The 11,564-nt window shown below is 51.9% G+C and overlaps 1 protein-coding gene across 1 annotated transcript; it reads left to right on the forward strand.

Moving 5' to 3' along the window:
• Window positions 1–113: 113 nt before the first annotated feature.
• On the forward strand, window positions 114–9,311 carry SNUPN (snurportin 1). The gene is made up of 8 exons (XM_064456790.1): window positions 114–292; window positions 493–637; window positions 1,468–1,572; window positions 1,699–1,795; window positions 2,409–2,506; window positions 2,848–2,925; window positions 4,798–4,878; window positions 8,834–9,311. Exons 1-8 carry the CDS (start codon window positions 141–143, stop codon window positions 9,161–9,163), a joined length of 1,086 nt encoding a protein of 361 aa, XP_064312860.1. The 5' UTR covers window positions 114–140; the 3' UTR covers window positions 9,164–9,311.
• The last annotated feature ends 2,253 nt before the right edge of the window (window positions 9,312–11,564 follow it).

The raw sequence follows: 11,564 nt of genomic DNA on the forward strand, positions 1-11,564 counted from the left end.
GGAAACTCAGTCACAGGAGGTAGGGGGGCCTGCCGCCTGGCACGGAACCTCCGCGCCACCAGGGGGCGTCTTGCGGCGCCACCCTCCTCCCCGTCGGGCGGAAGTGCGTCATGACGCGCGGGCGCCGGGCGGGCGTTGCCATGGAGGATCTGAGCGTGGCGCTGGCTGCCGGCCTGGGCCTGGCGGCGCCCAACAGCCCGGCGGCCCCGCACCCCCGCCTGGCTGCCTACAAAGCCCGTGGTGGCCCAGGGCAGGCCGAGCGCCGCCAGCGCCTCCTCCGTCTCCAGAGAGAGTGAGCTGGGGGCCGGAGGGGTGCCGTCGGCGGGGCGGGGCGGGCAGGCAGGCAGGCAGGCGGGCGGGCAGGCAGGCTCGTGCTGGGCCCACCGGGAGGCCTGGGCTGTGGAGACGTGGCCTCGGCGGTGGGAAGCGGGGGGTGGCGGTGGCCTGCTTACCGCAGGGGGCAAGCTGGGCTGTTTCTCCCCCCCGCTCCAGGAGGCGGCTGGACTACGTGAACCATGCCAGGAGGTTGGCAGAGGACGACTGGGCAGGGATGGAGAGCGAGGATGGGGAAGATGCGGAGGAAGAGGAGATGGACGTGGATGCTGGCAAGAAGCTACCCAAGCGCTACGCCAATCAGGTGGGGGGCTGCCCGTGACAGGGTGCAGGTGCAGGGCAGAGTGAGTGAGGGAGGGAGGGATGTGGGGCAGTTGAGGCCAGGCATGCCGAGCAGCTGTGGTGGTGGCTGCATTGGGGTTGAGAATAACGTGTCCTGCCTGGCTTGGTGCTTGGTGAGGAGCTGCACCTCAGTTCTGCCCCTGAGCCACGCTGTGTTCTAATGGAGGACAGGCGGAGGCAGGCGACCCGTGTGCTTTGGGAGACTTCACCTCAGCTGGCAGCATTTGTATCCCATTATGCAGCGGTCGGTTAAACAGTTCCATCTCTCCCTGTGTCTGGGACGCCAGGAAGGAAAACCTCAGCTGATGGGTTTTTATCAGCCTTGGCTGGCCTATTGGTCCTAAAAGATATACAGCCTTTCAGTTAATCACAGCTAGACAGCCTCTGAAGAAGTCAACTTGTCTGGGCCCTTTACTTCCAGTGTTTAGGGATCTGTAAGCTCTGCCATGTGTGTAAATGAATGTATAAATACATTAATTTAACTTGCTGGAGTGGGAACCAAGGTACAGAGGTGCCCAAGCAAGGACTGTGAGCCCCGTGCTGTAGTCTGAAGCTTAGTCAGTAGCTGGAAAGCAAGAGAAAGACTTGGGGGAAAGTGTGTTATGGCAGTTGGTTAGAGAGAGGGAGGGGGCGAGCCCCGTTGGTGCGATAATGCTGGGTGACGGGTAATGCAAGTTACCTCTGAAGCATCCAGTGTAGCTGTAGAAGTCAAGTTGAAACCTTCCTGTGAGTTTTCTATAACTTCAGGACAGTTGTTGCTAACTGCTTTTTATTTTCTGGATTTCTCCATAGCTGATGCTGTCTGAATGGCTGGTTGACATTCCCTTGGATCTAGAGCAGGAGTGGGTTGTAGTAGTGTGTCCTGTCGGGAAAAGGGCGCTAGTTGTGGCATCCAGGGTAAGTGGCAGCAGTGGTGATGCTCACCGTTTGGTAAGGGACCTGTACCTGTTTCCCAACTAATATAAGACTGGCCCATGTGTTTTGCTTGACTTTTTTTTTTCCCCCTCTCCTGTTTCCTCACAGGGCACAACAGCAGCTTACACCAAGAGCGGCTTCTGCGTCAACAGGTTCCCATCCCTGCTGCCAGGGGGGAACCGGCACAATTCAACGAGTGAGAAAGGTAACAGCGTGAGGAGGCTTTTGGGGTAGAGGGAGGGGAACTGCCTGTTTCTCCCTGTGAGTGTGTTCACTGGCAGGCTTTGTGCTGCTCCTCTACCACCCTGGGCCCTGAAGCTGTGCCCTTTTCTGGTGCTGGGGGGAAGTTAGCTTCAGGTCTGTTCCTGTATCTCTGGGATGACTAGATGTGGACAGTCTCAGATGCATTTATGCTAGATAAGAACAGATTTTAATTAGCTGCCTGGTTAACTGACACTCTTATTAAAACTCAACACCTCCTCTGTCTTCCGATGGAGAGCTGTGTACAGTGCTGTCTTTCTTAATACCTCTTGCAGTTGCTTTGCTTGTCCTGAGGAGTGATTGCTGTTGAATATAAATGCCTTTTTCTGAAGCATGCCTTTGCTCGATGTGCCTCTGGCTGGTACCTTTGTAGCCTTGTTGGACTCCAAGCTAAAGGCTTTCTGCAGTCGCAGCTTCTGTTAGCAGAAGGGGATCCCTCTGCACCTCTTGGCCTTAGGCCAGGGCAGGTTTAATGCAGGAGAGATTTGATCTGGCACTAGCCTGTGGGGTTGGGCAGTCTCTGGAGCATGTCTGGACCTTGCTGTGTTTGTGTACAGTGTACTGCATCTTGGACTGCATCTACAATGAGGCAAAGCAGACGTACTATATCCTTGATGTGATGTGCTGGAGGGGACACCCCGTTTATGACTGCCAGGTACTGAATCTCTCCCGTCTGCGCTTCCCTCCCTTTTGTTCCCTGTTCTGTAAGCTGCTTTGCAGCCAGCACTGGACATAAGCTCCCGTGCAGTAGGATGGTTATTTCTTCTAAGCACTTGCATCTTTACAGCTTGTGCGCTGCTGGCTACTGGAGTAATTGGGTATATCTTTTGGGGGTACTGGGGGAAGTAGCAGAGTTTGGGGTACTGGCTGGTTCTGCGGGCGAAGCTGAGTTTGTACATCCCCCAGGCAAGTGTGGAGGAATGGAGATGCTCAGCAGGTGCTGATCAGTGATGTGTGGTGGGTGGGTAGTGATTAAATTTCTGCCTCCTTTCACAGACTGACTTCAGATTCTTCTGGCTTTTTTCAAAGATCCAGGAGGAGGAAGGGCTGGGAGAGAAAAGCAGGATTAATCCAGTAAGTTCTTTTGTACTGGGAGGAGAAGCAGGATGGGGGATAAGCTCTCCTGCTCAGCAGGCTTCAGCACATTCTTTCACAAGCGGAACATTTTCTCCTCCCCACCCCCCCCAATCAGGCTTCAAAGTGTCCTTCTGATGAAATGGGATGCCATGTTCAGGATGCAAATAGAATCACTGAGTGTTGTAAATTAGTATGGGTTGGTTTTTTTCCCCCAGCCAAAGTGCTGAGGGAGTTCAGACTGCAGGGTATCAACTAACTTCCATGCCTTTTTTAGCTTTCCCTTGAAACAGCATGGAAACCCAGTGTGGTTTCTCCAGGGGCAGCGTTGGTCAGCAGCCTGACTACAACGGGATTTATTTTTTGCATTGTCTTGTGGGCTTGCAAGGCAATAGGAAAGGCTTGTAAAGCTTTAGCCCTCCCCCCTGCTTAAAGTAATCCTTGAAGTTGTCAGGATAGATGCTGGACTGCCACTCAGAGTCCCTGCTGAACGAGAATAAAAGTCTTCCTCTGAAGACTTATACACGGAGGTCAGACCAAGAACCCACAGCAGCTTGGAAGGTGATTTTTGGGGACAGACATAAGAGATTTGGTAGCCTGGCTTATGGGGCACAGTTTGCAAAGCAGAACCTGACTGCTGTGCGGCCTCTGTGTGTGCTCACAGTTAAGCAGAGCAGTTCCTGTGGGCTGAGGAGATCAGTCGCAAACAGGGATGACCGCTCCTCTGCCAGCAGCAAAGGTATCTGTATTTGAAGAACATCCGGTTCTGACTCCAACAGGAATATCCAGAAGACAGCTACCTAACAAAGGGGGGTTCGTTTCAGCTTCCATTTCCTGGGTGGAAAGATTTGCCAGCAGCCTGGAGCAGACGTCTGTCTGCTTTGCATCCTGCCCAGAGGTCATTGTTTTCTCTTTTGGTTAAAAGAGCATCTCAGAGTCAGCTCTCCTTAGAAGTCCTTCTGCAGCCTTAGATGCTTGGAAAAAGGTATTGGGTGCATGTGGGAGCTGTGGGCTGGGTCTCCGCCATCCGCATGTCCCATTAAACGCTGGAGGGGAGGCCATTTGGAATTGGGACGATAAAATATCTGAAATAGATCTTTCTGGGCACTCTAGATTTTGTGCTGTCTGGACATCGTGGTGGCAGTCCCCCGGTCTTCTTTTAAAGGTCATCTTCTGTTATTGCAATGAGATGTGTAAAGTTGCAGCAGTGCATATGCTTGATCCAGCATTGCTGGAGAGATGGCAGGGATTACCTCTAAAGACTCTTCCCACCCTGTCCTCTCTGGTGGCTGGGGTGATTTTTGTAGGTTTTTATGCAGGTCCTTCCAGTTACTTTAGTGGGTATAGGATTGGCACCAATGGACAGCTTGGTCCTACCATTTTGTCTCTAGATCTGGGGTTTGCTTACAAATTGCTGTTCTGAATTTCATCAGAGGTCTCTCTGTCCCAATTACCCGGAGTAATGATAGAGACCAGTTGCTATGGAAAGAGTAAGGAATTGGGGATACCTGTCATGTTTCCTCTGAGTTCAGCAGCCAGTGGTCATACCTAGACCCTGGAGTTAATGGCCACCAGGGGACCTGCCTTTCAGGAGCTGGTCTAATCCTCTTTTGAGCCTCTATTTTTGCTTTTGGGACCCCAATACCCCATGGCAGGAAGGCCAGCAGTTTAATGATGTGGTCCCTGCTTGTTGAGATCTCCTCTCTGGTTACTTTGCCTGATGCCTGTCCCTCACCCTGTCTCTCAAATGGTGGATCTTGCACTGGGGGAAATCCTTCCATCTTGGCTACCTCCACACCAGTGCTTAATTCAGTGACTTGTACTGCTTTAGGCCATGCAATTATCTCTTCTAACCCTCTCTTTCTCTTTCAGTACAAATTTGTGGGCCTGCAGAACTTCCCCTGCTCCTCGGACAGTCTGTGTAAAGTGCTGGCTATGGACTTCCCCTTCGAGGTGAGAACACGCAGGCAGGGGCCTGGACCTCGGCCTTAGAGACAGCCCCGCTGTGCATCTGCCAGCGCTTGGAGTGAGGTGCATCCCCTTCGCTCGGGAACCATGCTCTCCTGAGGCCTACAGGAAGCTTGCTGCGCTGTGCTTTTGTTTCTGTGTATGGGGGATGGATGCCCTTTATGCACGTGGCTGGTCTGTTACCCTGTCACCAGGTACAGGCTGAATCCAACCAAACTAATTAGCAAGAGTTAAACCATAGCATCCCCCATGTTTAGGCTGCCTTTACTGCTGTTGACTTGTTGTCTAAAAGAGCCCTTGGGGAAGAGAGGGTTGATGTGGACACCCAGACTGCCTCCAGAAGAAGGGTAGCTCCCATTCATGAGCGGCATGATGGACAGGTGACCGCTGTAGGGCCAAAGCTGGTATTGCCTGCTGCCCTGGGTGAGCTTGCATGGGTACAGGCATGAGGATCTCCCTTATGTGGTGGTTTTCTCCAGGGTTCTGCGAGGTGGGCAGAGTGGTGCCTTTCTCTGACCTCTGTCACAGGCTGTGTTTCCTTAGCCTAGCTACTTCCATCTGTCTATGTGCAAGACACCCACCTACCCTGTGTCTTGTGGGGAGCAAGAAGGGGGTTGGTGGTAACCTCCTGACAGTTTCTATGGGGTTTGGGTGTTAGTGATGGGCACTTGAGGTACACTGGAGCTAGGGGCAGATGGCTGTAGCAGCAATGGCTGGGAGGGGTTCAGATGAGTCTGTTCTGCTGCCAGTGGGTATTCTGGAGGGGATAGTGTGAGCTCTGCTTTTTGCTTTGGTACAGAATAGGCAGCTTCCTTCCTTTGGCTCCTGCTTCTCCTGGCCCTCAGGCGGCTGTTCTCCCAGCAAAAGTGGCTGAACAGGGCACCTCCATTTGCTTCAGCAGCTTTAGAAGTAGGTGCTGTTCAGGTCCCTCTGACCTGTGGGTGAAGAGCAGGACAGGCAGCTCAATGTGCCACTCACTTCATCTGTCTGTGGTTGTGAGCAGTGAGGCGGGGGCCCTTGTGAAAACAGCTCAGGCTGCTTTCAGTGGCTATCCTGGCTGATTTGGCACTGAAGTGGAAGAGGATGGAGGAGGTGGTGGCATTCTGCCACAGCATCAGTGATAAACATCTGGGAGCCAGAAGCTTTCCCAGTGGCTGCAGCAGTTCCTGCAGAGTGCCTGGTCTTAGACCTAAATCGGGAACAGTCTCTAGAGAGGTAACTTGTCTCGCTAAGCCAAAAACCATATTGATTTGACTGTGTCTTTTGTGCTCCCCTGACCCAAGATAGCAATGAACGTAAGTGCAGGTTTAAATTTAAGGGACGCTAATTTGGCTGTGAGGGCTGACTGTCTTCTGCTGGTCAAAGCCAGGACATTCATTAGAGAGAGTCGGAAAGTCCCAGCCCCTTGCTGGTCAATGCAAAACGCCACTCTGAACACAGATCAGGGAGTGCTGAGAAAGCATCCCAGGTTTTCCTACAGCTGACTTGCTCAATTACAAATACTCCAAGTGCCTCTGTAGAAACAGTCATTCCCGTATTTGCTGAAGAAAGCTTCATTGCTTCCTGAGGCATCTGCTCCCACGAGAAATGGCAAGGAGAATTGCCCCACTGCGGTCAGAGCAGAAACGTTAGCCCGCAAAGGAGACCATTGCGAAATGCCGGGGGCGGGAGATGGAGTCAATCAGACTCTCCCTTGTGATCCAGCTGTGATTTGCCCCCTAGGTTCTCTGGTCAATACCTCGGAGTGTGACCCTGACGAGTGAAACATGGTGTAATTTGGCTCAAAGCAGCCAGTAACCCCACAGAACCCATGGTGCCGCTTCCAGGAATGGAGGGAACTGTGATGTGCCACAAGAGGGAGCCTGAGAAATCCCCGCAAGTAACTTCCACCCACAGCACGTAAAGAAAGAAACTGCAGAAGGCAAAATACAGCCTTGCTATAGATGGTGCAGTATAATAGAGGTCTGCTTATGCCCGGGCCCAGCGTCTTGTGACGCTTACAAGCATCTTGTGTGTGTGTTGGCAATAGATGTGGTCAGCGCTTTCAGATTTGGGTCTTCAGAGTTAATCTGTAACCTTAGAGTTAGGATCTGATCCACTATATTCAGTGGAAATTTTTTCCACTGAATTCAGTGGACTTTGGATCAGTTGACTGGCGCTGAGTTTGGAGTGGTTTTTGGAGTGGATCTTAGGATTTACTGTTGTATTCGCAGATCTGAGTAAAACAACGTTCAAGTTTCCACGAGGGAACAGGGAGCCAAAGTCTCTGAGAAACCCTGGTGTGAAGGAACGGGCCTACTGTTAAGCACCTAAAATCTGAAAAGTGTGGCCATGAAACATGAAATCCTGCCAGGCCAGTTTCTCATCAGGTTCATTTGTTTAGGGACAGTGTCAGCCCATGTTCTGATGTGCCTGGTGTCAGTGCGGTGACTCAGGGTAGGGACCTGGCCAACAAATTAAATAAACTGGAAGGAATATGGGAATTCAGTGACTTAAGAGAAATCAGAGGAAGGAAGAACGTGACCTAACTCTCCACCAGGCTGAACTACTTTGAATTTTCCAGCTCGGGGAGGATCTTTGGATCGATCTGGAAGGCAGAAGCCACTCCAGTCTCTAAGCTTTACCAGAATCCCTGTCGGTGCTGGAGAATCTCCATTACTCACCAAGTGCCATGCACCCACAGGAATGGGCTGGATGTGCGGGCATGGTGCTGGGGTGCCGCAGCATCTGACTCTTCACAAGTCTTCACAGGAGGGAGAAGCTTTGCACTTTAGCTATCCAGAGGGTTATACAAGCTCATAATGATGTTTACTGTTCTGGTTTTATGTTTTCCTAGCAAAGGAATCCCCCTTTTTCTAGGATTATTTTGCAAGATCTTAACAGTGAATGAAAATTAAGGACAGTAGTGCAAGAAGCTCTACCACATCTGCTCCATGGATGTTAAGCTCCAGCAGAGATGGACATATGCTGCTCTTTGCTCAGCCTGGCTTGCAGTCCAGTGTAGTAGGAGATATCACCTCTATCTGCTTGGTTCACCCATGCCTCAGCTCACTGCTGGTATAGGTGCCATTCTGCTGTATATGTTCTGGGAGCTGTAGGCTTGGGGAGGGGCCTGGGAGCCATTCAGCCTGAGCTAGGCCCTTTTTCTCATCTCTTCTGCTCACTCAGCCACTCTTACTCGTAGGCCTTTTAAGAACTTGCAAGGCTGAGCTAAGAGGAGCACCACCTCCACCATTAGTCAGTCGACAGCAGGATCTAACTGTGCAGAGTGCACCCCCGGGGAGCACAGGAAGAGGGGGTGAAAAATCCCTTAGCATGGTGGGGAAGCAGAGAAAACGTCAGCCAGCTGCAGTATTGCAGAGTGTGGAAGGAGCACAGGAGCTAGGGCCTAAACCTTTAAAGTCCTGAGTGCTCTTAACTATCATTGATTGCTGGAGAAGTTCTCTCTTGGGAAACATGAAGAATTTATTTTGCATAAGCCAGCTGAAAGAGCTGTAGCAGCATTACAAATCAGGGCTCCTTGGCATCACGCGCTCTGACTAATTACTCTCCAAATGTATGATTTAAAATAACCTTAATCCGGTAAAGTGGCCTCTCTGTGTGCTGCCTTATTCAGAAACCTGATGGCTTTTCTGCAGAATGGGATCACAGCAACCAGAGGAAAAGTGCTGGCCCATGCCAACATCAGGCTGAAACTGTTTGCTTTTGACGACTTAAAGCCATCCGGCAGTTGCTGGGCTTGTGCTGATCTTTCAGGACAGGAGCTCTGCAGGTTTCTTCTTTCCCTTCTGCTATTTATTGCACTGCTTGAAGGGAAAAACGATCCAGCTGGTAGTTTTGGCCTGTAAATGGAGAGCGGTGCTGTTGTCTGGCACTCTGTCATCCACTCTGCAAATGCTTCCAGCTCTGGCCTTTCATTCAGCCTCTCTCCTTTTTACAGGTTGATGGACTTCTCTTCTATCACAAGCAAACCCACTATACCCCCGGCAGCACTCCGCTGGTGGGCTGGCTCCGGCCCTACATGGTACCTGAAATCCTCGGGCTCGCTGTGCCTGCTACTGTGCTCACTGCCAAGCCAGACTATGCTGGGCGTCAGCTCCAGCAGATCATTGAGAGCAAGAAGAGTAAAAAGCTGGCAGCGGAAAAGGGTCACCTAAGCAGCACAGTGGCTGCAAGGAACGGACACTACGAGCTGGAATATTTGTCTACCCCTGAGCCAGCAAACTCTCTGGAGGGCTGGGATGAAGCAGTGAGCCAGATGGAGAATTAGGCTGCTGGGACAAACCGGTTGGGTAAGGAGAAAGGAAAAGGATTTCTGCTTCTCACTGTCATTCACGCTCCCTGAGAGGGGGGGCAAAGGTAATGAATGATAGGATGGTTTTGTTTAAAGGGCATAAAAGTGGAATATCTTGCTCCAAGTGCTGCTGGATTATTTTTTTCTTTTTTTTTTTTTTTTTTTTTTCTCGGGCTTCTGTGAGGCCTTAACAGGATTGTCCGGTTCTTTGCTAAAGCAGTCATGCATCGGGAAACGAAATAATCTGTCCCCACGCTGCAGGGTTCCCGGTTCAGCTCCTGACACTGCTTCTGTTAAAGCCCCTGGCAAAGCTCCAGTATATGAACAGTGCTCAGACCTCTGAGGTGCAGCTGCTGCTCGTAACCCCAGCCCTGACAGCAGCCCTGGCCCTGGAAATCGGGGCGTTTCAGCCTTTGATCCAGCTGCTAACTGAGGCCTTTTCAATGAAAGTTTTGTGGTCAATCCGCTTCTAGTAACAAAAAGTTTGGAGCAGGCTGCTGTAAATCCGAAGGCTGGGCTTTCCACACCCACATGTTACTGAGGAAAAACTAAATTTCCTTGCATCGCAGCAGGCCCTGCCTCTGAGCACAGCTTTGTGTGGCGCGAGCACGGCAGAAGCCTGTACTCAAGGCTTTTCTCAGTAGGGGGAGGAAGGAATGGTTTCGCTCTGAAAAACGCTAGCATTGATTGTGCCAAATAAAAGGTTTCTCAGAAAGACAAATTCTTGAGCGTCTTCCTGCTACCTAAGGGTGGATGCGTGCTGTGCCTCCCAAATAGGGATTGGAAAAAAATTGGTTACAGCGCTAACTGGAGCGGAGGAAATGCTTGTAGGGGTTTGATTCTCCTCCCTGCACTCTCTTATCCAGCCCAAGCCTGCTTTGTGAGCACCGGCTGCTTGCCTTTCTCTGCTTTTAGCAGGGATGAAGCGATTGTACTTGCTGTCCCCAGGTTGTTTTCCAAAGGGAGATTAAAAGGCCAGAGCGGGCACGCTCTCGCTGTGGAGGCAGGAGATGAAATATCAGGCTAAGCATGGCTCTGGGGAGTCTGCTCCCAGCTGCCTATGAAAATGCCCCCAGAGGAGGGCCCGTATCTAGGAGGAGATACAGACAGCAGGGATGGCCGCCTGCAGATAGCGTGGGCCCTTGTATCCTGCCCTTGCACCCCTTGTTTTTCCCAGAAAAACACTTGTTTGTGTGCCAAGCATGTGGGTTGCGTGTGATCACCTGGCTGCGCAGCCGCTATTGATTATACCAGCGGGCAGCAGGAACTGTCCCAACTGCGGCCAGAGCTGGCTGTGGGAAGGGGTCAGCCTTGGCTCTCCCTCCCCAGGAGGGAAGGAAACGACACCTCAGCTCCGCAATGTTTGGATAGGGCCGAGCATGCTTCGGGCTTTTTCAAACAGCTGCTTATTTTATTTATTTATTTTTTTTTTCAGCATGTGAAGCAACTGGCCTGCGGGAGGAGGACAGACACCTCAACTGTCTTGTCCTCCTCGTCCCTTGAAGGCTTTGGGCTGCTCCAGCAGTGGGTTCCCCCTATGCTTTGGCCTCATGGTCTGGCAGAGGACCACAGGGAGAGCATCCAGCCTCCTATCAGGGTAGTTTTCCTTCCAATTAAACCCAGAGGTGGGCAGCTGGATGTAAGATTTGTGCATCCCTCAGGGCAGAGAGGGCTGCAGCTCAGGTTACCGCTTCCTGCTGCCCTGCAGCAACCTTCAAGGTCTTCCAGCCCAGGGAAGGGAGAGACAGTGCAGCTGAACAGGGGCTGCCTTCAGCTGCTTGCTCAGATCGATGATAGAGAGCAAGAGGGAAGCAACTGTAGCTTCCGCCAGCTCCAGATGATGCCGCATAGCTTCCCTTTTAAAAGCATGAGCTGGGCCGGAGAAATAAATATTTGTGTTACAATTCCTGTTGGAAACGAAAGGTTGTGTTTGGAGAGAGGGTGTCAAACGGAAGTCACCAGGGCCAACGCAGTTTGTTGCCGTGACTATTTTATTTGCTGGGTTCGATCCTGCTCCCAGCTGTTCCCTGCCCTGCTCCGAACTGGAACAGGCGGCAGCTTCAGCAGTGCCCAAGGAGGGGTCACAACCTGGGGGCTTAAATTTAGTCTGGGGCAGTAGCGCTGAGCAGGCAGCTCAACTCATAGATGTTGCCTGGGCCTCTGGAGGACAGACACACAGCCCTCGAGCCCACATCCAGCTCAGGGCTCAGCCCCCTCCCTCTGCCCTTTCTTCCATTTTCTCTTGAGTTAGGTGCAAAGGCTCTGGCTGCGGGCATGTTTCCAATGCATGTTGCCTCCTCAGCTGAACAAAATGTCCCCCAGTCCCAGGGCCTGGCTTATTGGTGGGGCTGCAGCTTTAGGGCACAGGGCCCTGCTC

This window comes from Phalacrocorax carbo, chromosome 7 (genome assembly GCF_963921805.1).
Source record: "Phalacrocorax carbo chromosome 7, bPhaCar2.1, whole genome shotgun sequence".
In the NCBI taxonomy this organism is placed as follows: Eukaryota; Metazoa; Chordata; class Aves; order Suliformes; family Phalacrocoracidae; genus Phalacrocorax; species Phalacrocorax carbo.

Excerpts from the sequence above, each read along its gene's own strand:
- SNUPN (XM_064456790.1), top strand. The coding sequence starts at position 141 with ATGGAGGATCTGAGCGTGGCGCTGGCTGCCGGCCTGGGCCTGGCGGCG. Across the intron at positions 638-1,467 it reads CCAAGCGCTACGCCAATCAG|CTGATGCTGTCTGAATGGCT; the intron begins GTGGGGGGCTGC and ends ATTTCTCCATAG. Across the intron at positions 1,796-2,408 it reads CAATTCAACGAGTGAGAAAG|TGTACTGCATCTTGGACTGC; the intron begins GTAACAGCGTGA and ends GTTTGTGTACAG.